The 22666-nt window shown below is 45.2% G+C and overlaps 1 protein-coding gene across 3 annotated transcripts in view; it reads right to left on the reverse strand.

The window, feature by feature from the left end:
* The window catches only part of LOC135259644 (transcription factor COE3-like), a 125446-nt gene that overhangs the window by 30233 nt on the left and 72547 nt on the right, over positions 1 to 22666 (reverse strand). For 2 of the 3 annotated variants that reach the window (XM_064344236.1, XM_064344234.1), the window contains exons 8-11: positions 13014 to 13095; positions 11701 to 11818; positions 8844 to 8977; positions 7405 to 7531 (exon numbers count right to left, since the gene is read on the reverse strand). In XM_064344236.1, the coding sequence (XP_064200306.1) occupies positions 7405 to 7531; positions 8844 to 8977; positions 11701 to 11818; positions 13014 to 13095 (461 nt within the window). The remainder of the gene's footprint in view (positions 1 to 7404; positions 7532 to 8843; positions 8978 to 11700; positions 11819 to 13013; positions 13096 to 22666) is intronic. The other variant, XM_064344235.1, reaches the window with a different exon arrangement.

The following is a 22666-nucleotide window of genomic DNA, read 5'->3' on the forward strand; positions in this document are numbered from 1 at the left end:
ACACGCGTACAAAAAATTTTTTTGAACACGTAATTTCACATTGAATACGCCTGCGGGGATGTGCACAGGCACACTAGCGTGTTATGTTAACACAGAGAGAAAAATTCGCAAGGAATCTGTGCACATGCTCACTGTCACAAGGCCAGCGGGAGGGAGGCGGGGCAGGTCCGGGGGTGCACCGCTGGTTACCGCACGGGGAGAGACAGAGAGACCCCACGCCAACACGAAATGAAATAAGTAAAACATCTTCACCCTTCTCTCTCACGGGTTCCGTGCAATAGCAGTTCATTAAATAAATGAAAACAACAAGCTAAAATAACAAAGGCAAAAAACGAAAAGTAAAACGAAGCGACGGCTTTTTCATGCTCGCCGCTCCCAGCTGGCCAGATTCTCAGCTGACCGGCTCCTCCCGCTCCTTCTCAGCGGCGGTTTACGTTCTCCGCCATGTGCGCACCGACGACCGGAAACTCCAAAATAAACGCTCTCCCTCTCGGTGCGTGCTCCCGGTCTCGACCCCGGACTGTGGAGAGGAACACACCTTTAAGCACCTGGGCTGATTAGTTAACGCAAACCAGATGCGTGCGCTCTCCCCACCGGCCGGCACAGTCCGAGACCGATCCGCCTCTCCGGTGGACCGAATGCCACTCTCACATTTCAGGATCGAGGCAAAGTATATATAAGTTTATAGTTAGGACTATGCATTTCAAATTGTGAATCACGCTCTCTCTCTCTCTCGCTCCCTTTCTCTCTTGCCCTCTCTCTCTCTCTCTCCCTCCCTTTCTCTCTTGCCCTCTCTCTCTCTCTCCCTCCCTCCCTTTCTCTCTTGCCCTCTCTCTCTCTCCCTCCCTCCCTCCCTTTTCTCTCTCTCTCTCTCTCTCTCTCTGTCTCTCCGTGCAGGGCGGATAAAAGAAAAATTCAAAGAAAAAAGGCTCGATCAATCACCCCGACCTGCTTCTCCGGCCCACCTCCCAAATCGATGCTCATAGAAATTTCATGAACTTTAAACTGTGACTGACGCGCGGGGCCGGTCTGAAAGGCAGTGCGCAGGGGCCCTTTAAAGCGGGAACCACCAGGGAGGACGAAGGGGCCCCGCCGCCGTCCGCACGCCCCCCATAAACACGCACTCCTAATTAAGAGAAGACACTCTGCCCCATTACGACGTGTCACGTGACTCGGCCCCGTGTTTACCGAGAGGGTGAAGCAATTTCTGCAGACAAGAGCGCAATACAGCACCAGTCGTTGCACGGCCCTTTAAAATTCTCATTAGCGCTGTTCTGCTAGCACAAGTGCTCCCTGCAATGGGTTTCTGCAACTTGTTTCTCGGTTTCTATTCTTGGCACCGATGTTTGGAATTTAGCCTTTTTCAAGCCTTGCACATTACAGTAAGAATACAGCAGCTGGGTAAGAGCACTGAATTGCTTCATATACTGTACAAGGCTAGAAGTGGCTACAATAGTGACCGTTGCTGATGAGCAATTTGTTTCCGGATGAACTGAAATGGCGAGGATTTCGGGGCTGTGTTAAATAAACGGTTAATTACACTGGAGAATACAGAGCGGGGGTGATGACCTTGGGGACGTGGCGTGCATCTACGGGCGGAACGAACAAACATGTACGGCAGTTTTTAGGGTTTTTCATTTCGCCGTCTTTGAGCAAATGTAATATCTTTTTAATGCGTTCCATGTGTAGGGCCAGGAGAGAGAGAGCAAGGGAAAGTGGTACAAAGCAGCACATTGTTACAGCCGTGTCAGTGACAGGGAAAGCTGCTCCGTGCTTCCGCTAGGCTCAGGGTTATGGGAACGGCCTCTTTAGAAAACCGTCCGGTTTGACGCAGGAGCGCACTTAACTTATAACGCTCTACATTAGGAATCTTAAGCTCAAATCCTTGAGGGCCGTAGCGTTTCTTTGGGAATTGGTGTGTTGCAGCACTTGGGCTTTTAATGCACGTCACTGATTGGCTAAAGAGCACACACACCTTGTTTTCTAAGGCCTTAATTGGCTGCTGATTGACAAGATACTCCAAAAACCTGTAGACATTGAAGCCCTCCAGGACCAGTGCTACAAGGGAACTTTAAAGTCTCATGTTTGAAGGAGCCAGGATATCTGGGTAATGCAGCTCAAGAGCAACAACCAGGCCTTCACAGTGGCTTTTGGTTTCAAGATTGAAGACAGGTTCCCTCTCAGGGTCAGCGTCAAATATGAGATCACCAAGTGTCAAGCTACTTCAAAAAGCCTTTGGAGTACATCCCAGAGAAGCAAATCTGGTTCCCATGAGTTCCCAAAGTCCTTTGCGTCACTCAGCTTTCAGTATCTGCCATCTGCCTTCCGCATTGTGTGCTTGATCACCATTTTCGCTAACGTCCCAATTTAAGAAGTCAGTTGGAATTAAGATCAAGGCCCGAAGAATGTGAAGCGGCACGTTCGTCACCAGAAGCATTCCAAGCACGGCATTCAGATTTGAACAGGGGACGGGGACGTCTCCTTTCCTGTCTGGTAGTACAGTATTTTGAGAGCAAATGGCATCCCGGGTTTGTGTGTGGCTGAGTGTGATTGCATAAACATGTGTGCGTATGTGTATGTGCTGTACATGCATGTACGTGCATGGTGTGTGTGCCTCTGTGTGTGTGCATTTGTGTGTGCATGTGTGTCTGTGTGTGCCTGTGTGTGTGCACATATGTGCATGTGTGGTGTGCGTGCCTCTGGGTGTGCATTTGTGTACGTGTGTGTATGTGTGAGTGTGTTTGTATGTGTGTGTGTATATGTGTGTTTGTACGTTATGTGTGTGAGTATGCCTATGTGTGTGCACGTACGTGTGTGTGTGCGTGTGTGTTTGTGTGTGCGTGCATGTATGCGTGTTTGTGTGTGCATGTATGTGTGCCTGTGTGTCAGCACGACTGCATTTCTGTGGGGAGAAGGGGGGGGGGTGGTGTGCTAATTATCACACTCTTCTCCTTTGTCTTGGTTTGGGCGCAGGGGTTGAACACAGCTGGCCAGTGTCGCTCCAATAAATAAATAAATAATCCTGGGGTCTCCTGGCTCTCACTGCGTATCTCCGCAACATCTGCCCCAATGGAGCCGGTCCAAACCCCCCTTACCTGCCCCGCCTCTCTCTCTCTCTCTCTCTCTCTCAATAAGATGCAGGCTCAGAATGCACCGTGTCTGCTTCACAATGGCAGACCCGCATTCCCACCTAATGTAGCAATGTGCCTCAGCAGAAACGGCACAAATTGCATTTGATCAAACGCAGCAATGACTGTTAATGGCGCTCACACTGTGTTCACAATTATCCAAATTCATAATGTCATCAAAAGGGAAGCCCGCGAACGGCAGTTAACGTCTTATAAGGCTGGCACGGCTGCTACTATCGCCGGTGTTACAATTACTACTACTAATAGTAATGCATGTTATTAATGGAGACGATTTGAGGAACAGCGCTGGCTCCTGTCAGAGGGTCTATAGGTTTGTAAAAGGCATATCGATGTGTCTGGGAGGCAGAGAAATCGATGGCGGCTGAGCTATTGCAGCACTCGCACGGTGAATTTCAGAGGACTGTGTTTTCCCAGGAAAGTCAATACCTCCGGCCTCCAGACCTTCATTTGTCAAGCGAGAGAGGGGAAAGAAACCGGGGGGGGGGGACACCGGGGGCGCACACGGGTGGAGGTGCCGCGATGCGGGGGGAACATGATGGGGAACAGAGGTGCGGAGGTGTTGGGAGACAGGGGATGTATGGAGGGGTGGAGTTTTTAAAAAAAATATGGACAGATTGACTGTGACGTCACCCATTGACTTTCCGTGGGCTTGCAAGAGGGAAAAATGCGGGGGGAGGGACTATGTATAAAAATACTGTCATTTCTACATAGAGAAACCAAAATGTATGAAAACGTACTTTAATAAAAAATAACTAAAATAGTGTAATACAGAGCCAAATCAAGAAAAATATTTTCTGGGTCTTTGTCCAAAACATTATGGAGCTCACTGTATATTGTCTAAATGACACAAAAACTGGGGAGACATTAGATGAAGAAAAAACATGTGACTACATGTTCTTGTAAGAAAAAGTTATTGACTTCGTATTTTGACCGTATTGGTACCATTGACTTACTGTACACTGAAGTGGGTGGCAGAAAGACCTATACATTACAGATTACATTACAGGCATTTGGCAGACGCTCTTATCCAGAGTGACGTACAACAAAGTGTATAACCATAACCAGGACCCAATACTATACTGGACCCAATTGCATTGACGCTAGAGACCAGAAAATGAGCTTCAAAAGCTTGTCCCCTTGGGACAGACTGGGTGCTTGGCTATAGGTGTTGAGTAGCAGAAAGCGTCTGGAATCTGACCCAGTCCAACAGAAGAATTCTGCAGGGGGGAGGGTGCCATGCATTGCAGGGGTGCTCGGTTGGACAAAGCTCTCCTGTAATCTGAACTCAGAGTGGCGATTGCCTTCTGGTGAAGAGCCCTCTGACTTCTTATTAAGGAGTCAATGTCAGAGGAACAGAGAGGTGGCAGAACATACCGCCGCCTAACATCTTGAGCAGAGGCCACCCCACTGCAGGCCGCCCCCCACTTTCGTGGCAGAGAGATCTTCGCCTGTGGCGAGACTGCTCCTGATACCCAAATCAAAGCAAGGTTTGGAGGCCTTTTTCCAGCATTTCAAACAGCCCAATAGCTTAACGGTCATCTGTCTATACAACTGGCATTTAGGTCCCATAGTCAACAAGCACAACAGAACTACATGCTTCGAGTGGCATAAGGAAAAAAAAGAGAAAAAAATGTTTTAACTAGCTTTTTTACCTTGAGACATTCATAAATAATGGGGGAGCTGTATTTTCTCCCCGCGTGTGGTATTTAGGGAAAGGGATGCGTGTTTCTCTTTTTTCCCGGAAACTCTCGCCTCATGATTAAAAAATGATGTGCCTTAAAAATTGAAGAAGGATTTGGTTCCAGGGATCCTTGTTTTCTCTGTTGTTTGATAGAACTTTGAGTTTTGGGGTTGGGACAGATGGTTAATATGCACTTAATGGGACATCAGAAAGGTCCCCGGTTAAAGAGGTATCACTAGATCTTCCCGTGCTTGTTCCTATTTAATAATGCAGGCCCTGCATATTTAGCCATTAAAAAGCGTTCATGGCTTAACTCTGGTGTGGCATAACTGGCACCGTAGGTGTACGGAAGCATACAATTAGGTACAATTAGATTTAAAAATATATTCAAGTAAAATTATATTTACCCTGGGTGGAGGATAAAGGATTAGGGCCATTCAGGAAATTTTAAAAAATGGAAATTAAATACAGTAGGTGTTTGTGTGGGTTTGTGTGTGTGTGTGTTTCTGCTTGTGCGTGCATGCATGCGTGTGCTTGTTTATTTGTTTGTGTATGCCTTCCAACTCTGGGGAATAAAAGGATAAAAAATGCATCTAATAATTAACTGTGCAAAGAAGAATCTGGGAGAATTTGATATACCTACACACACAGTGCACACAAAGCCAAGCGCTGTATTTTCACGTGGACCATTTATAGCAGCTCTTCAAGCTGATTTTTTTACAACCAAATGCAGTTGCAGTTATAGCGCGATATGCTATCACAGTGACAGTTATTAAAATGCGGACGGTCTGGAAACTGCAGTAAACCACATTTACATTTTCATTTTTATAGACTCTCTCCCCACTGTGGCATGTCGCAGGCCAGTCACCCAGAGGTACTAGCGATTTTTCCACAGCCCTCCTGTCTGGGGCGGAAGAACAATAGTCATTCCTTGTGGGATCCCAACAGCATTTTCATTGCAAAACTGCATTCTGTCCTCTTGCCTTTACCAACCGATCCTCTTTTTGTGGGTTGTTGTGTTTTACCGCGACATCCTTTAGCCAGAAGACCCATTTTCTATAACTTGACCGAAAAAAAACCCATCTCCGTACGACTGTCAAAGGCTGCTCTTCACCGCCAACTTTTGTGCATGTGATGCGCCGGATAGCGGCTAGCCATATCGCTTCCTATGATCAGCCATTAGCATTGCAAAAGACCAGACAGAGAGCAGTTGGGCTCACACAGCCTATTGTACGGTTGTCTGTCTGTGCAGTATATACATGCGCACGAATGAGACAGACTGTTAAAAAAAGGAATAAAGCTACAGATAAAACCCTATATTTAACAGAAAAGCCTTAATACAGTCCTCTCTTTTATGGTGAACATGGTGACATTTCGTTATCATGCTAAGCAGTCCACTGTCACTCTGTCTCTCTTTCTCCCTCGCTGACCTTTCAGCTACTTTGAATGGGTAATCGGACAGAGACTGATTTAACCAAATGATATGGTAGCCTCCTCTCTGGCTCTGGTGTGTGTGTGTGTGTGTGTGAGTGCATGCATTTGTGTGGAGGAAGAGGAGTTGGAAACTCAAGGAAGAATATATTGGAAGTACAATCTGCACACGCTCTCAAGCTTCTCTTATTAATATGACTTTCGTACTTGATCCTTACAGACATTAAGGATGAAGTGTGCATTGTCTTTGCGTGTCAGTAAAATTAATGTTGGGTGTGCAAGTCTTTAATTCCTTCCCATGCCCATATTTGCAACAACATTTTTTGGGTGCTGCATCTCAATGTCTGGATTTGCATAGAACTATGTTTCATAAGGTATTAATGGGTTACAGTCACATAAATTTTGCCAATTGTCCCAATTTTGGAAACCGAATGGATGAACCCTGCCATCAACGGAGAGGGATAGGTACTGTGACAACGTTCCACCACAATGTAGAGGAAAAATGCAGTAAAAATGGAATGCTCAGTTGCAACCTGTATCTAGTTCCAACAGCTCTTGTCATCACTGAAATATGCAACAACAACAAAAAACAAAAAAAACATTTTCTGGCCCTGCTGGGTTGGTTCTCATCAGCTACGACTATGCTTCAGGATGACGGCAGCTGCATTCATAATGGGACACCGTCTATGCGTATGTTTGTTATGCAGTCCTTGAATAAACTGTCTACAAAATCTGTAGTCATTACAAGTTAGGTTATCACTACTGGTGACTTAAATTTACGTTGAAATTTAAGCTAATTATGTTAGCTGTTTACCAAGAAGAAATTGTTGTCTCCAAGTGTGAGGTTTCCTAACTACTCTGATGCTTTTAGCATGAGAAACACACTTTCAGGCTTTGTCTCGCTGTCTGACGCTACCCAAACACAATTTCCACCGAATAAAAAGACCACAGCTAAAAACAAAGCCGATCTCTGATTAAACAAATTATGCATCGGGTCACGGGAAAAGTGAGATCGGTTCATAAACATTATAGAAAGGCTGTCGATTAGCTGCCTGTCTCTGACAGCACCCCTCCCCTCGGTTCACATGGCGTCATGGCAACGCTCAAATTTTAATGTTGTTCTGCCCCCCCCAAAGGGCTTACCTGTGTAGACGAAGCGGCCCGGTGCTCCTTTACAGAACTGCTTGGACTTGTAGGAGAGCGTGACCTCCACAACCCCGGGGATGTGTCGCGGTGGTGTCTGGACCCGAATGGCATGGGGCGTGATGAGCTGGAACACGACATGGACATGAGGTCAAGGGGTCGTGGGGCGGGGCAAGAGAGGCACAACGACCGCGGGCAGACACGTTGATACCTGACAACCTCAAGGCAACCCCCAAACAAGATGCTTCTTTGGATCACTGTAAAGATTTCCCCGTTAAATCAAAGTGCCATTCAGAAAAAAGCACTAAAAGTATTTATTGTTACTACAAGCAGAACTATTGAAACACCATCACCATACAGAGCCATGAGTACTCATAAACCACTAATATAACTACAACAACTTAGAAATGCAAATACTATTACTCTGATCGCAATATACAGATAATTCACTTAACCAAGTCTTGAAATTCACAAGCAAATTCACAGCCGCCTCCTAGCATTCCAGGTCTAACTCCCAGACACAAACAGTAGCCCACGGTAGAGCAGTTAGAGATCCTCCCCCCCTCCTCTGCTTTCCAGGCACCTTGGAGATCGGTTTTCCTCCTTCCCTCCTGTGTGCAGAGCGCAGCTCTCTATCTGGAAGGTGTGCAGCATGGGCTATATTTAATATTTCATAAACACACAGATTTGTGCTCCAAGCTATATCCCCCTCACAGGTAAAGGGTAAAGGGGAGAAAATCAATGTGATTTTTGAAGATTTCTCTCTCAAGGCAGAAGGTCTGCTGTGTGCGTGCGTGTGTGTGTGTGTGTGTGTGTGTATGTGTGTGCGTGTGTATGCGTGTGTGCGTGTGTGCGTGTGTGTGTGTGTGTTTGGGTAACAAGAAAACTGCTCTTGGCTCCACTTTCAGTACAGAGTGAGCTGATATTCTCTCTCCAGCCTTCGGTTATTATGACTTCTGCTTCCTTGCCTTAAACAAAAGCTTTCTGTTGGATATCCATGAGTTTCTACTCTTCTTCTGGTCTTAATTATGGAAGCCCACCCACTGAAAGGATTGTAACTTTAATACTTGTACCTTCCAGGTGTCAGTTACCTACTGGCTTAAAGGTGTCAGAAAACCCCTTGATATAATGGTTCTCCAAAATCAAGTGCAGATACTGTACCATTGCTTTACCAAACTGTCTGGCCCAGGAGTTTTAAGGTTGACAGGGTGCAACATATCCCTTTTAAATACACTGAGCTTCTCATTTGGCTCCAATAAGTGGATACACAACAGATTGACTTAACACTATGTTGATGACCTTAAACAGATTACTCTCACATCCTTGACTGTGTCTAGACCAAGGATCCCAGGAAGAACACTCAGTAAACTTTGCCCCCACAGGTTGGAAATGTCTTGGGCCCATGTGGCAGCCCAGGGCAAAACCCGGGTGGGACCCACCTCACTCCAGACCAGCATGGTGCCGAAGACCACCTGCAGCCCATCGAAGAAGTTGTCGCCAATGATGATGACAGTGGCGCCCCCTGTTGTCCACCCCTCGCTGGGGCTGATGGCTTTGATGCAGGGTGTGGCTGCTTCGGAGATACACAGAAAGAGAGAGAGATGTTTAAACACAGATCAGCTATCGGAATTCTCTGGCAAAGGAACTTAGCTTGTCTTTTTTATGGTTGCAGGTTAGATTCCCAGGTCACAGGACAGATGCTTAACCTGAAATTTTTCAGAGTCCATGTGAAAATGTGAGCTATATAATTTGCCATGAAACACAGATGTGTTGTGTAGCTGAAGAATAATGTAATTGAACATTATCGTCGAGCAAATCAACCAAATGATTAGAATCAATTCGTTCAGGACCAGGATGCACTTTTGCTTTGAGTGAATCAAGGAGTTTTTTGTTTTTTTTTTACTTTTTTTTTGCTGTCATTTCCTTGATATTTGCATATTTTCATAAGATTACATCAAACTTAATAATACATCTACTAATACAGATGAAAAATAAATAAAGTACAAAATAAATAAATAAATAAAAAGTATATACACACAATGTTTGGGACATTGGTGGTTGGGGAGTTATGGTTTTGGCAGCTAGCCCTTGAAAAAAGCAAGGAAACTAAGTGAGCTCATGTAACCTTGCGGCCTGTCAGAAACATCCAACAAGCTAAAAATACTTAGTTTCTGGTTAAATTTCACTGGTTATACAACTGAACATTTAATATCAAGAAAAAGACTATTTTCCATACATGAGGCTGATCTCAGATGTCCCAAACATAGAAGACTTGCCTGAAATGGGGTAAAGAATGACTGTACTAAATCTACATGATGAAACCAAAGTATGTCCCAAAATATCTTAAATTAAAAAAGCTGAGAATGTCCATTTTATTCACATGTGAATTGTTTGAATACAAATGTAAAATTGTATAGTATTGAGCCAAATAAAGAAAAATATCTCTTTGCCCCAAACATTATATATATATATATATATATATATATATAACGCCCCTATAGAGCCCCTGCTTTGCTCTTGTGTGTGACTGCAGTTCTGCTCTAACCGCTTGTGTGCATATATTTGCAAGTGCAAGTCTCCCTTGATTATGATGTCTTATGTAAATTAAGAACAAAAGGGAGACACTAGTGATTATTGCAGTGATAATCGCTGTAATCACAACCACAATGAACACAAATGCGCAATCACAAATTTTCTCCCGTTGGCCCGTTAATCACTACAGTTATTTTGAACGTTAGCTCAATTCTTGCAGCGTCTGTACTTGGTCTGCCAGGAAACCACATTGCGCTCTGACAGTATGACACACTGTTTTCTGACCCATAAATGAATGGTCCCGACGTTTCCAATGCATTTACATCCAGCGAGGTTCTACCAGTTCTGTAGAGATTATCTCTAGTGCTCAGAACTTTCTGTCTATGAAACAGAGTTTTTCCAGATCTGTTGCCATCCGCAGACTCCCTAGGCCCAAAGCCTACACCGCTGACTCCAAGCTTACTGGGACAGGATTGACACTCTGGTCCAACGAATCTGACCACAGTTTGCTGCCCACTGTTCACGGCCATTGCCGGTGATGTTGCTTGTGACAGGCTACACAAGCACTCCATCAGATAACAGGGGTGCAGACGGCCTATTCTGAAAAGCCTACGTTGGGATTCTCAGACGTCTGAACGCTAGACATCAGTGCTGTCTGAGAGCGAGAAAGAGTGAGAGAGATAAGACCTTAAGGTGTTTCTGGCCATTCACGCTTGCGGAAATGCTGAAACACGAGGAAAGGAGAGGTGTTGGACTTAGCTGCACCAAACGGAGGGACACACATTTGCACCCTTAGCACCGTTAATCCTGGATACTGCCAGGGCAGTTTTTTTTATCAGTTTCTCCCTTTGGATATATCCCTTCCTTTTTCTCTTTCTCTGAATTTACTTTCAGATACATGTATATGTATAGGTTTGTAAAGATAGATCATTTCTGTCGAGTCAGACCTTTTGTTACAATATAAATTGTTGTTCCATAGGTTAGCGTTACACTTTTTGATTAGTAAGGGGCTACTGTTCCTTGATGGTGGTACCGCGTTTTTGTATTCCTGAGAGTAACACCAATGGTCTCCACTATTGCACATCTCCTAAGTGAGTCCTTATAATTAAGTTTTTCTTAATTATAGTGAAGACGAATCGTCTTCCCCCATGTTGGCAAACATTAGGTCAAAGAAAGCAGAGGTAAAGTTATTTGGAGAGGGCCTAAATAGAAGCTGAGGTCAGATTTATCATCAGTCTGGCTGGACAAGATCCCCTCTGTAGATTTGACTTCTGAGAGACTTGACGCAGGATTCTGGTCAACACATTTTCTTGTCAATTGTTCACGATTTTCTTAGTCTTCAGAAAAACCCTTTCCATCCAAGAGATGTTTAAAATGGCAGTAAAATAAAAAACAACAACAAATGTATCGTTTGCAATTTGTCAGTGAGAGCAGGTGCGATTTTATGGTGACTAATCCACCGTGAACCAAATATATCTTAGTGTTTTTTATAGTTAGGAGAGATAGATTAGCTGTCTTGCAACACTTCCAGCTTTGTTAAAAAGCATCATGAAATTACAATTTAGAAAAAAAACCCAGGGAAAATATTTGACTAACAGCTTTCCTTGGTGTAAGGGTTAAACATCCCAGTCACCCACAAAATGATGGCCCTTCTCAGAAATCGATAATGGGGTCTATGGCTGGAGATTAAACCACCACCCCCTTTAAGAGCGAGCGTAGGTGACTCTAGGTGACATGAAGGTGGGTGCGTGGCGACCATCCTACCTTCAGAGGGGTCCAGGCGCCGGGCCCGCCTGCCGTGTTTGGAGTTGTTGTGGACGAACATGTTGTCGGAGACGGCGAGGACATGGCCGTCTACGTTGACTGTCGTGGACACCACCACCTGGAAGAGAGACAGAAAGGTAGAGAGACAACCAATAAGTGTGTGTGTGTGTGTGCGTGTGTGAGTGTGAGAGAGAGAGAGAGAGAGAGAGAGATATTCACAATTTGGAAAGTGTAGTCCTACATATTATTTCCTCAATCCTGAAATGTGAGCATGTGCAAATTTCAAAGCGTGTTCAGCCAGCTACTGTTGCTTAAGCTGCATAGCAATAACCTCAGCGGACTATGGTACAGGTGAATCTGAGATGCCCAGGCAGCCAGAAGTGCTGATGTTATGGGAGGGTGTGAGAATTTCCCTGCCCAGTGAGTCCAGTGATGCCACAAGCATGGGACTCCTGCCACTGGCACATGGGGCAAATCACTTCACTGAGACCTACAGTGCTTTAGTTGCTCAGCACCCACACAAAAGCTTTGTTTCATATCGAGACAATAAAAGAAGGACGTGATTTTCACATCATTTGATGCTATTTCTGTACTTTTACCTGTCAATTGAGAATCTACTCATATGTGTATATTCATCATTCATCTGAAATTCCATTCCACAACTCTTGATGGCCTCTTTAGGCCTATAGGTTCTTTTAAAAATCTACTCAACGACTATCATCTCTTTTACCTAGTCAGTCACGCAATCATTCAGCTCTATAGACACTTTCTAAGAACTCCATTTTCTTTGCCAATGCATTTCTATTTCATGACTGTCCTCGTAAACTCTGTTCACTCAGCTTAAGTTTTACTGCCTTTTATTGTCTTTTTAGTACCACTTCTTTTTAGTTGGCCACATATTTTTCTTCTCTTCCCATTAACATTGTTTTAATTGTTGTACAAATAAAATGAGGGCAACACACTGTATAACTGAAATTACATTCATTTTCAGTTTCGAAAAAAGCAAATTGACTACGTTTGATTAAAACAATATGAAGAGTTCTACAAGAAAATAACGAACCTCCCAGTAAATTGTTTGGTAAAACGGAGCACACATTATTTTTAATAATATGTTTACATATTGATTAAATTTATATTTAATCTATTAAGACCAACTTACATGGGTGTTTGATTGATATGCATAAATTATCACTTTTCCTGAGTTACTTTTTTGAATCATATCTCCACTGAGATATGATTCAAATTAAAAAACTTGTTTTTTGATTGTTGGTCACAACATATATAAAGGAATAAATAAAGTGACGGCTTCCTACCTGAAACCTCCGCATATCCCTTGGGTTCCCTGCATTTTTCAAACAGTTCTGATTGCACTTGAGGAAGAATTTCAGGAAGAATCTGAAAAACAAAACAAAAAAAAAGGCACAAACGTTATTGCTCAGCTCAGTATTCGTTTGTAACAGACATAAAACCATGGACAATTGAAGAAACATCCCAAACAGAAGGTCTTTGGATTTTAGCAGTAAGTAAAATGTTATGATGGTGGTAGTTGAAATGACATTTTGCTCTTTGGTGGGTATGACACGCCTTGGAAGACTTGTAGGACATTAAGTAGAAATGGCCACAACCTGTTGTGATGTGCAAACCCTTCCCACACCTGGGGTTTGGGAAGACAACAGAGTGTTCCTGTCGTAACCATGACCCCCCCTAAAGCTTGCACAACCAATGAACTACAGTGTCATGAGCGTCCCTCCACGGCTGTCCACAGACACAGTGTGTTAATCAAAGAAACAAATCTTAGCTGCAGGACATTTATTGCACATGGAATGCAGTCGTGTTAATCACTGATATTGGTCCACACTGACACAAAAGTAAAGACACCAGTGAATAAAATCCTCCATTCCGTTTTGCTGCTTTAATTACTTGTAACCAGTACATACAAGACTTGATATGTCAACCCTCGTTGGCGTAACAGTTGCTAGCAGGTGGCTCTAGTTCTGGCCTGATTCCAGCCGACAAATATGAAGTCTCCTGCGTCGTTGATTTACTCTTATTTTTACTGCTGCAGAGAGGTATCGATTGCGGAATGTATATTGACAAGGGCGGGACACAGTAAATGCAGCCACCAGGGAGGCAGAGTGTGTAGAGTACAGGGGAATGAAATGCAGCCTTAATGTGCCCTGCAGCCACCCCCCCACCCCCCCTCATTTCAGTGTGTCCATCTCCCCACCTGCGAGAAACGCCCCTCCCCCCCCCCCCCCGATTCTTTCTGACGGAGCACTCCCTCTTCAACTGCTGCGTTGCCCCAGCGACGATACCGCGCACGCTAACGACCAGTGAGGTCACAGACAGGCATGTCACATTAACCACGGCATAACCTCTGTAACCAGCCTACAACCCACTCCCACCCCCACCCCCACCCCCATTTTTTACGGGGTGGTGGCGAGAGGGTATCCAGTCACAGAGATATATATTAACGGGGCCCATCTGCGACGACCATCGATCCTTCCCTAATTAGACAGCAACAAACAGACAGTAAAAAAAAAAAAAAAAACGTCCGCCGACTAATTGCAACCTTCTTGAAACACGCCCTTAAAGCAAAAGGCAAAGCGTATCGGTATTTTCACGAACGCGGCCCCCCCCCCCTTCGGGGACATTCCAGCGACGAAGCCGGAGAAAGAGACAAGCGAGAGAGAGCCCCGTTGTTTTAGAAATATGACCATTTTGTAATCACAGCGTACCGCGATAAAAAATAAAAAAAAATAATAAAAAAAATCGGCCTAGTGGTCTATTTAGCCCTCATCGATTGATACTTGATCCGGGCAGCGCCGCGGGCAGCTAATGCTCTTTATGGCCACAGAATACAATAACATGGGGACCCATCCCCGAGCTCCATTCACATGATATTGGAGTCCTTGGGAGCAGAGATATAGATCAATAGGGATTGAATTAAAAAGCAGCAGGAGACAAGGGGGCCCTGGTAACTGGAGCCGTCATGCTCTGATATTAGAGCGATGCTGCGTTTATCAGGGATTCAATTGAACGGGAGGCACTGAGATGCCATGGAAAGCAGAGTGTGGGACACACTTTCTGGCCTGGATGGCCAAAAAGACGCCTGTGAAACAGATGAAACCCAGAAAAGGCATCTGATTGGATGCACTGAGCATCTGCATAGGATCATTGTGAAGGCCACCAACCTCTAAAGACCATGTGATCGGTGCTTCCAGCTAAATGCTGGAACTTCGTTTAAATACTTTTTTCTTTTCACAATTTGGAATTCACAGTTGTAACTTGACTTGCCACATTGTCTCCTGCACCAGCATGCGGGCGCGGTGGTTTCTTCTTGAAAACTTCACATTCCAGACCTGACCAGATGTACGTGACTTTCCAGTAAGATGCAAACGTTCTACGATAAAATTTGTATCCCTGATGATTGTACTTCACTGAATGACCCAAGGTTAACACTAGCTGGAAACTTCCTTCCAAAAGAAATGGAGAAATAAACTGGCAGAGGGGCAGGGGAACACAGAAGGAGGCCAAGCATGTGGCCTGCTGTCTTCCCATCTGAAATTGGGCAGCAGTTGACAAGGAATGCAAGATCCTTTCCTGGTTTATTTCCTTGAAAAGCAGGACCTGATCAAAGCCAGTTTCCCTTGGAGCAGTCCATACTTGGGTCCTGTTAGTGTGGCTGTGCGTGTGCGTGAGACGGGGGGTGGGAGGAGAGTGGTAAAGGAATAAGACTGGGCATGAATGTTGATTTCAACTTCCAAAAAGAGGGCAAGCAGGGAAAGTAGACTGCTGCTATTTTAGTGCACTATATTTTCAGATTTTTTTAAATAACAAAAAATGGGTAATACAGTATATGGCACTATATTCACTTTTAGATACTTCTAATATTGTTTTTCAAGAGGGCAGTTGGCAGACCTTTGTTCATATATGGTGTGAATAATCGATTATGAGAACACAATATAGAGCACTATCAGGTTCAGATCCTCTAAATTAAAGCCAACCCCTGTTGTCTGCATTTAATTTACTGTGTTTGTTTCCCTCTAAAACCACCTCATTGCCAAGTGAACTGCTGTTCATCTTTCCCCTGTTGACAATTTCCCAAAGAATCAATGCCCGAGGTGTGCGGTACCTTTGGCCAAAGCGGTCAGGGGAGGATCGTTTCTGAGAACAAATTACGGAGCGCGGACATGATCCGGTCGTAATGCCGGCTTCCCTCCAAGGGCACCAATTAGGAGCCTTCGCCCGCAGGAGGCGGATCGATGCGTCGTCCACCGCGGCGGCGCGAAACCGGGAGCGCCAGTCTCCCGCTCGGTGCCGCGGGCGGGCCCAAACGAGCCCTTCTCAAATCCCGCAGTTCGGAGCTGGCGACCGGTTTTAAGCGCGACAAGCGAACCGGCTTTAAGACGCGGAGGACCGCACTGGCGGCCCTTCACGTTGAATTTCACACCGCTGACGGTGTCTTATTAGCTTAAGCCTTCCTGTACTAATTAGAGCCTGCAAGATATTTGTACAAGCCTGTTTTCAGCGGGATAAATCGAGCACAATGGAATTCCACACTCGAGCCGCTACCGCTAGCAAACCCGCCTGCTTTTACACACGTTCGTTTGAGTCCACATGCAAACGCGTCTCCGTCGGAAGCACCGAGGTACCCATAGCAAAAAAAAAAAAAAAAAGGCTTAACGCGCATTTGGGCGGCGCAGCGTCTGCGCACCTGTCTCGTCCGACGGGCCCGTCTGAGAGCTGGACCGGCATGAAAGCGTCAGCAGCGGCGCCGACCCTTTGAAGTCGCAGGGCGCCGTAGTCGCGGGTACGCGGCTTTCGGGATGAGCTCTTCCGTTCCCCTCCGCCAGATTGGCGGTGTGTTTTTAATTGCAATTAGCGCAAAAACCTCGAGACGAGCCGACCGGGGAACACAATTATCACATACAAAGAGACTCGAGCGAGCGACGTGAAGCAAACTTCTTTTTTTTTTTTTTAATTCCGCGAAGTTGCGGCGCGAAGAACCGAATAAGCTTTCACCTGAGGAGAAAAGAACGCACGTGTAGGACTAGCGTCGCTAGAGGAAAAAAAAAAATGTGAAGTAAGTTTGTTGGTGACAGAGTGCAAAGGATCCAGTGACAGGCTAAAAACTAAGTGCTAGGTAAACACGGTGACATCACGCGAAGCAAAATGGTGTAAGGCTAAAACAAAAGTATGTGACAGACTGCGATTTGGTTTTTAACGACTGTTAAAAGTGAATATTGACAGAATCGGCATTGGTACTGCACTCTATTTTTATTCTTTTCAAAAATGACATGCAATTCTAACCAGTACAACTGACAGTATATATTATGTTCAGCTTAAAGTCAATAAGACCGTTTACATGCGTTGTGGTAGGGCCAAAATAGCATTGCTTATCAGTATGTTGAATATTTATCGGTAGTATCAGGTGATTTATATATAAATAATTGCAAAAACATGATTATGAACGGGACACAATAATGCCGCTACACCCAATAATCCAACAAACAACTGGCCCCTAGCATAGAGCCAAACCTTTATTAAGTGGACCACCCTGAGACAAATGGCTGCGTGCTCATAATACCTTTAAGAGAAATGAAGAGTGTAGGCACAAGGACAGGAACAGAGGGAGAAACTTCTGCGCCGCAACTCATCCCTCCCCATCAAAAACTTATTAAAACAGCATAAATAATTAATGTCCGTGTCCGTCTTGAGCCAATGCTCAATTATTGGAGTCAGGGTTTTCCCCCCGCCCTTAGCTCTTAGAGTAGCCGCAGATAATGAGGGAGCCGGAGTCACAGTCGTACGCCGTCACCTCATTACTCCGTCCCGCTATCAATTACAAGGGCAATGTGTAGCCCTGTCTGCCCACGCTGTGGCAGGACTTACTGCGGCCACCCCCACCCCAAACACACACAGTCACATGCATACACACACACACACACACACACACACACACGCATCACGCACCCCATGCACGCACGCACAGCGCAACCACACACACACACACACACACACACACACACACGCACACGCATGCACGTGCACGCACGCACACACACACACACACACACACACACACGCATACGCATGCACGTGCACGCACGCACACACACACACATGCTTTCCACATCCTCAGCACTGCAAAGAAAGGTGCTATAAATTAACCTGCCAAGCCATCTCAGGAGGAATGTGTTCGGATGGAGGTTCGGGGGCAGTGATTATGACGGGTCAGAATTCAGGGTTCTGCTTTTGCTTCTGGTCCAGGCAGAGACCGGGAGCACTGCTCACCAGCACCACTACGCACAACCACAATCACCCTTTGCCTGTAGTATTTGTTATAGAGTTACAGAATTATAGGGGATAATGACTGGGCCTCATGCAATCTATTGGGGCACTGCAAGGTTTGTCATCCTCATTTTTCTTTCCCACCCCACTGCTGCAACATCCTTTTGATCCCATAGGGCAAAGACAAAGGGAGCGTAAACATTGCATTGTCTTGCTTGGGAGAAGCATCAAACAATACATCCACAGCTGTCAGTTACCCTGTAGACGCACTGCCAACAGCACACTACTGTCCCCTGACGGAGAATCACACTCACTATAGATCATCACGTAATACACACACAATATATAGGCATGCATGCACGCAAAGGCACGCATTAGGACAAGCACACCCACATGTGCTCTCTTGCAACCAAGCACAAACAAGTTCATGAAAACACACTTGCATACATTCACACACACAACTGTGAGCACATATCCACACGTAAACACACGAGCACACACAAGTGCATTTGCATACACGCATGCACACACACACGCACACACACACGCACTCTATTGGCCTCACAGGATGTGTGAAGAAGTTCAGAAGTCCTGCTCTCTCACCCCAGCTCCCCACCTCAAAGCCATGTCCCTCAACCCTGCCTGGGTCTCTCACTTATTACACCGGGCAAGAAAACACATCAATATTTCAGCAGGGGTATTTTTAAAAGCTGCCGCCTTTTCAATTCTCGCTTGGCATTTCTGTCGTGTGCTGGACGCTCTCTAAGTCCTGGCCAAACTGGAACACAAGCCCTAATGTAAGAGTGAAGAGGTGGTGACTCACATTGGTGCCATAGTAAAATGGGGGTAATGTTTGGACCGGTTTTAAAGATGTAGTGCAAGAGGACGAAATATGACTTGGTTGATGCTTGGGTTATTTCAGCAAGTAAACAAGTTTGAACAGACAGACACACACAAACACACACACACAGAAAAAAGAGAGAGAGCGAGAGAGAGACAGACAGACAGACAGTCCATGATATATATAGATATACATCTAGGCTGAAGGCCACAGTCTTTGAACGGAAAAGTAACTGACACCTTGTACGTACTTCAAGGAAAATCCTTCCACACTACCAGAGTGGAGAATTCCGAATACAGCCCCATAGCAGTATTCAGCAAGTAAAATATTTACACAGCTACGCTGAAAGCAGATGCCTCTTCACACAAGGAAACAAAAACCAGAGCTGACAAAGTACTAACATTGCGGTAACGTTGTCTCTTTGTACCGACAAGGACTTTTAAAACATTCACATTTCTGTCCATTTCGCTTAAAACATGCACGTTTCGGCACTCACTGCAAAGCCACATGGCACTAGCCAATGTGTTGATCCAACAGGCCTCCAATGAAAATGTTAAAAATGACTCTTCCTTCCTAATGGTTTTGAACTGTCGATCCAGGACATACACTCCAATGCTCAAACCAGTTTACCGATTCTTGTAGTCAATTTTATAAGGCAGCTTTATAAAGCATAAAACCACTGGTACTAAGACCATAAATGAGGAAACTGTCCTGTTTGTTTGTTTATGGGCATAGAAAATATCATTTTAAGGTTATATAACTAGTAATTTCTAGACATGAGCCTGTACTGGTCCAAATTAAAGAAGCACAGCGAGGGTAAAGACAAATGGTGTGGTGTATGTGTGTGTGTGTGTGTGTGTGTGCATGCGTGCGTGCGTGCATGTGTGTGTGTGCATTTGTATGCGTGTGTGTGGACCAGTGTGTGCGTTTGTGTGTGTGTGCATGTGTGTGAGTGCGTGTGCGTGCGTGCACATGTTTGCGTGAGCCAGTGGGGGTGTGGGTGTGCGTTTGCATGAACGTGTGGGGGTGTAGGCGTGTGTGTGCGTGCACACGCATGTTTGCGTGAGCATACGGGGGTGTGAGTGTGCGTGTGTGTGTGCGTGCACATGTTGTGTTTGCGCGTGCGCGTGTGGGGTGTAGGTGCGTGCGCGCGTGTGTTTGCGCGAGCGTGCGGGGGTGTAGATGCACGCGTGCGCGTGTGGGGGTGCAGGTGCATGCGCGCGTGTGTTTGCGCGAGCGCGCGGGGGGTGTAGATGCACGCGTGCGCGTGCGGGGGTGCAGGTGCGCGCGCGCGCGCGTGTGTGCAGGGCCGTGGGCGTGTGTTTGGCGGGTGAGGGTGCGCGGGGCCCCCCTCGGGAGCCCTCGGCCCCGCGCTCCTGGCGCGGGTCCTCGCGGGGTTGCGCCGGTCCCCTCCGTCCCCACTCTCAGATCGAGCCCCCCGCTCAGACTCCGCTACACACCATCAATAATTCACCAGCAGAGATGGCAATTACAGGACCATGTACAATCAAACTAAATATTTGATGAGGCACTAAAACAGTCCCTGGAACGGATCTTTGTCTTTTTCTCTCTCCTTTCTCCCCCCCCGTCCCTCTCTCTTCCCCTCTCTTCTTTGTCTCTCAACCATTTTTTTTTTTTTTATGTCTCTCTCGCTGTTGTTCTCTACCACATTATGACCGCAGTCCCTTATTCCCCAAACTTTGCCCGGGAACACAAATACAGTTTATACAGCTAAGAGCCTCTTGAACAATTCATTTTCCACTTTTAAAATATTGAGTATGCACACATGAAGTATGTTGCAACTGCTTGCCTCATGCCAAGCCATTGCATATTAAAGAATCCATTTCTTTGTCAGTTCAAAAAAAAAAAACATGAAAAGAATGCCGTGGAATTAAAGACTAAGAAATGACACAAGCGCATATGTGAAATTAAATTAGATAAACAGCAGACAACTTACAGTGACTGAGTTTTCAAATGGATGGATGCCAGGAGAATGTTGTAATTAAAGCTATCTTTGATCTATTAACAGCTGGCCCTAATAATAAAGATTTTTAAGTGGGGTGCTGTTCTCGCTTCATGTTGGTTCAGCAGTATCACAACACAAGTACAATTTGCCATCATGTCAATAAACAGATTCAAAGCTAAATTGACTGTGTAAAGAATATTGAGGTTAGACTGAATCTAGGCCTAAGCCCTTGTGAGTCAACACTGGAAAACCGAAGCACACTGAAAATGACAGTCAGAAAATAGACATATTGAAAAAAAAAGTCAGTCTCAACAAGTATTTGAGTCTTGCATTAATCTTATTTCTATTACTTTGCTGCTAAGTAAGACAGAATTATTGCCAATGAGGCGAGACAGTTTGACTAATTTCAAGATTTTCCAAAGGGGAAAGAAAATCCATCCATCCATTATCTATACCCGCTTATCCTGGTCAGGGTTGCGGAGGGTGCTGGAGCCTATCCCAGCATGCATTGGGCAAGAGGCAGGGACACACCCTGGACAGGTTGAGGAAAGATTTCACTTGTAAAGAAAACAGTAACTTAAAATAAGCAAATAGTTTCTATTTGAGAGAAGAAAAAAACAAGCTTTTAAGTCTCAGTACAAGACTAAAACACTTTTATTTTTGTATTTTTTTTGCAGTCCACCCTCAGACCATCAGTCCACAAACTCCAAAGTCTGTGTCTTACAGATGTTTTCTACCAGTAAACGTGTAGTCCACCTTGTGATCCATTACATGACCACAGAATGTCCAACCATCTGTGCTTTCCTGGTGAACACTGTGGGTCTCTACATCTGTGGTTTCCTTGACAACAGAACAAGCAGACCCCCTGATGAAGTATGGCATTGCTTCGTCAAGTGGACCACCCCCATTGAATGTGCATGTGGTCACTAGTCACCAACATTTCAGTTTCATCTAGGTCAATAGGTTTTTGGATTTTTAAGTTTGCTTTCAAATACCAGTACTGATTGTTTCATCAGCATCGCATATTTTTTATCTTAGACCTAAAAGTGGTAAAAGTGACAGTCATAGTCATTATCTAAATAAGGCTGGGAACCACCCAACATCACAAAACACAGAACTTCTTCCTGTGACTGAATTTGAGGAATATTTAATTTACTTGAGTTCACTTTCAGCTCAGCATGCTGGTGGGAAAATATGATAACACTGTAAAAAAGCTGGCCTGAAATCAGAAGGGTGTTGGTTCGATTCTTGGGTACAGCACATTCTACACACTTCAGCCACCGTACCCAAGGACACGACACTTAAATATCCAGTTGTGGATGATGACACAAGTAAATATTTAACTCACGGTATGCAAGTCAACATGAGGGCGTCTGGTCAGAAATTAACACATTTGTTAAAAAAAAAGATTACAGTTTTGTGTCGAATGATGAAAGAGGAAGAGAACACAACGGGAACTTAAAGGTTAAATACTGTAAAAAAGCTCTAAACTATGACAGATTGCTACATTTGCAGAAATGTCTCCTTCCCGTTACATAGCAAAGACCATAAAGCCCCTCTCCCTCAGATGAGACGGCGCGTTCTTTGTTTAATGGCAATCGGATCCATCACGATAATTCAGCGCTGATGCAAACATTAAGCCTGCGGCACAAATCTCAAGATCACAAACCGCGCGGCCTGTAATAGGAGGGCAATCAATTTCGGGGACGGCGCTTCTCCCGGCCCGGCGGAATGCGAAGAATGAGCGAAAGGGCGAAATCGGATCCGCGGGAGGAAATGGAACGCAGCTGGGAGAGCCCGAAAAGAAAGAGATTCCGCGACCCGTTTCCTAAAATCGGCGAGCGGATCCCCGCACACACCGTCCC

The sequence above is a fragment of the Anguilla rostrata genome, chromosome 7 (assembly GCF_018555375.3).
Source record: "Anguilla rostrata isolate EN2019 chromosome 7, ASM1855537v3, whole genome shotgun sequence".
NCBI classification, from domain to species: Eukaryota; Metazoa; Chordata; class Actinopteri; order Anguilliformes; family Anguillidae; genus Anguilla; species Anguilla rostrata.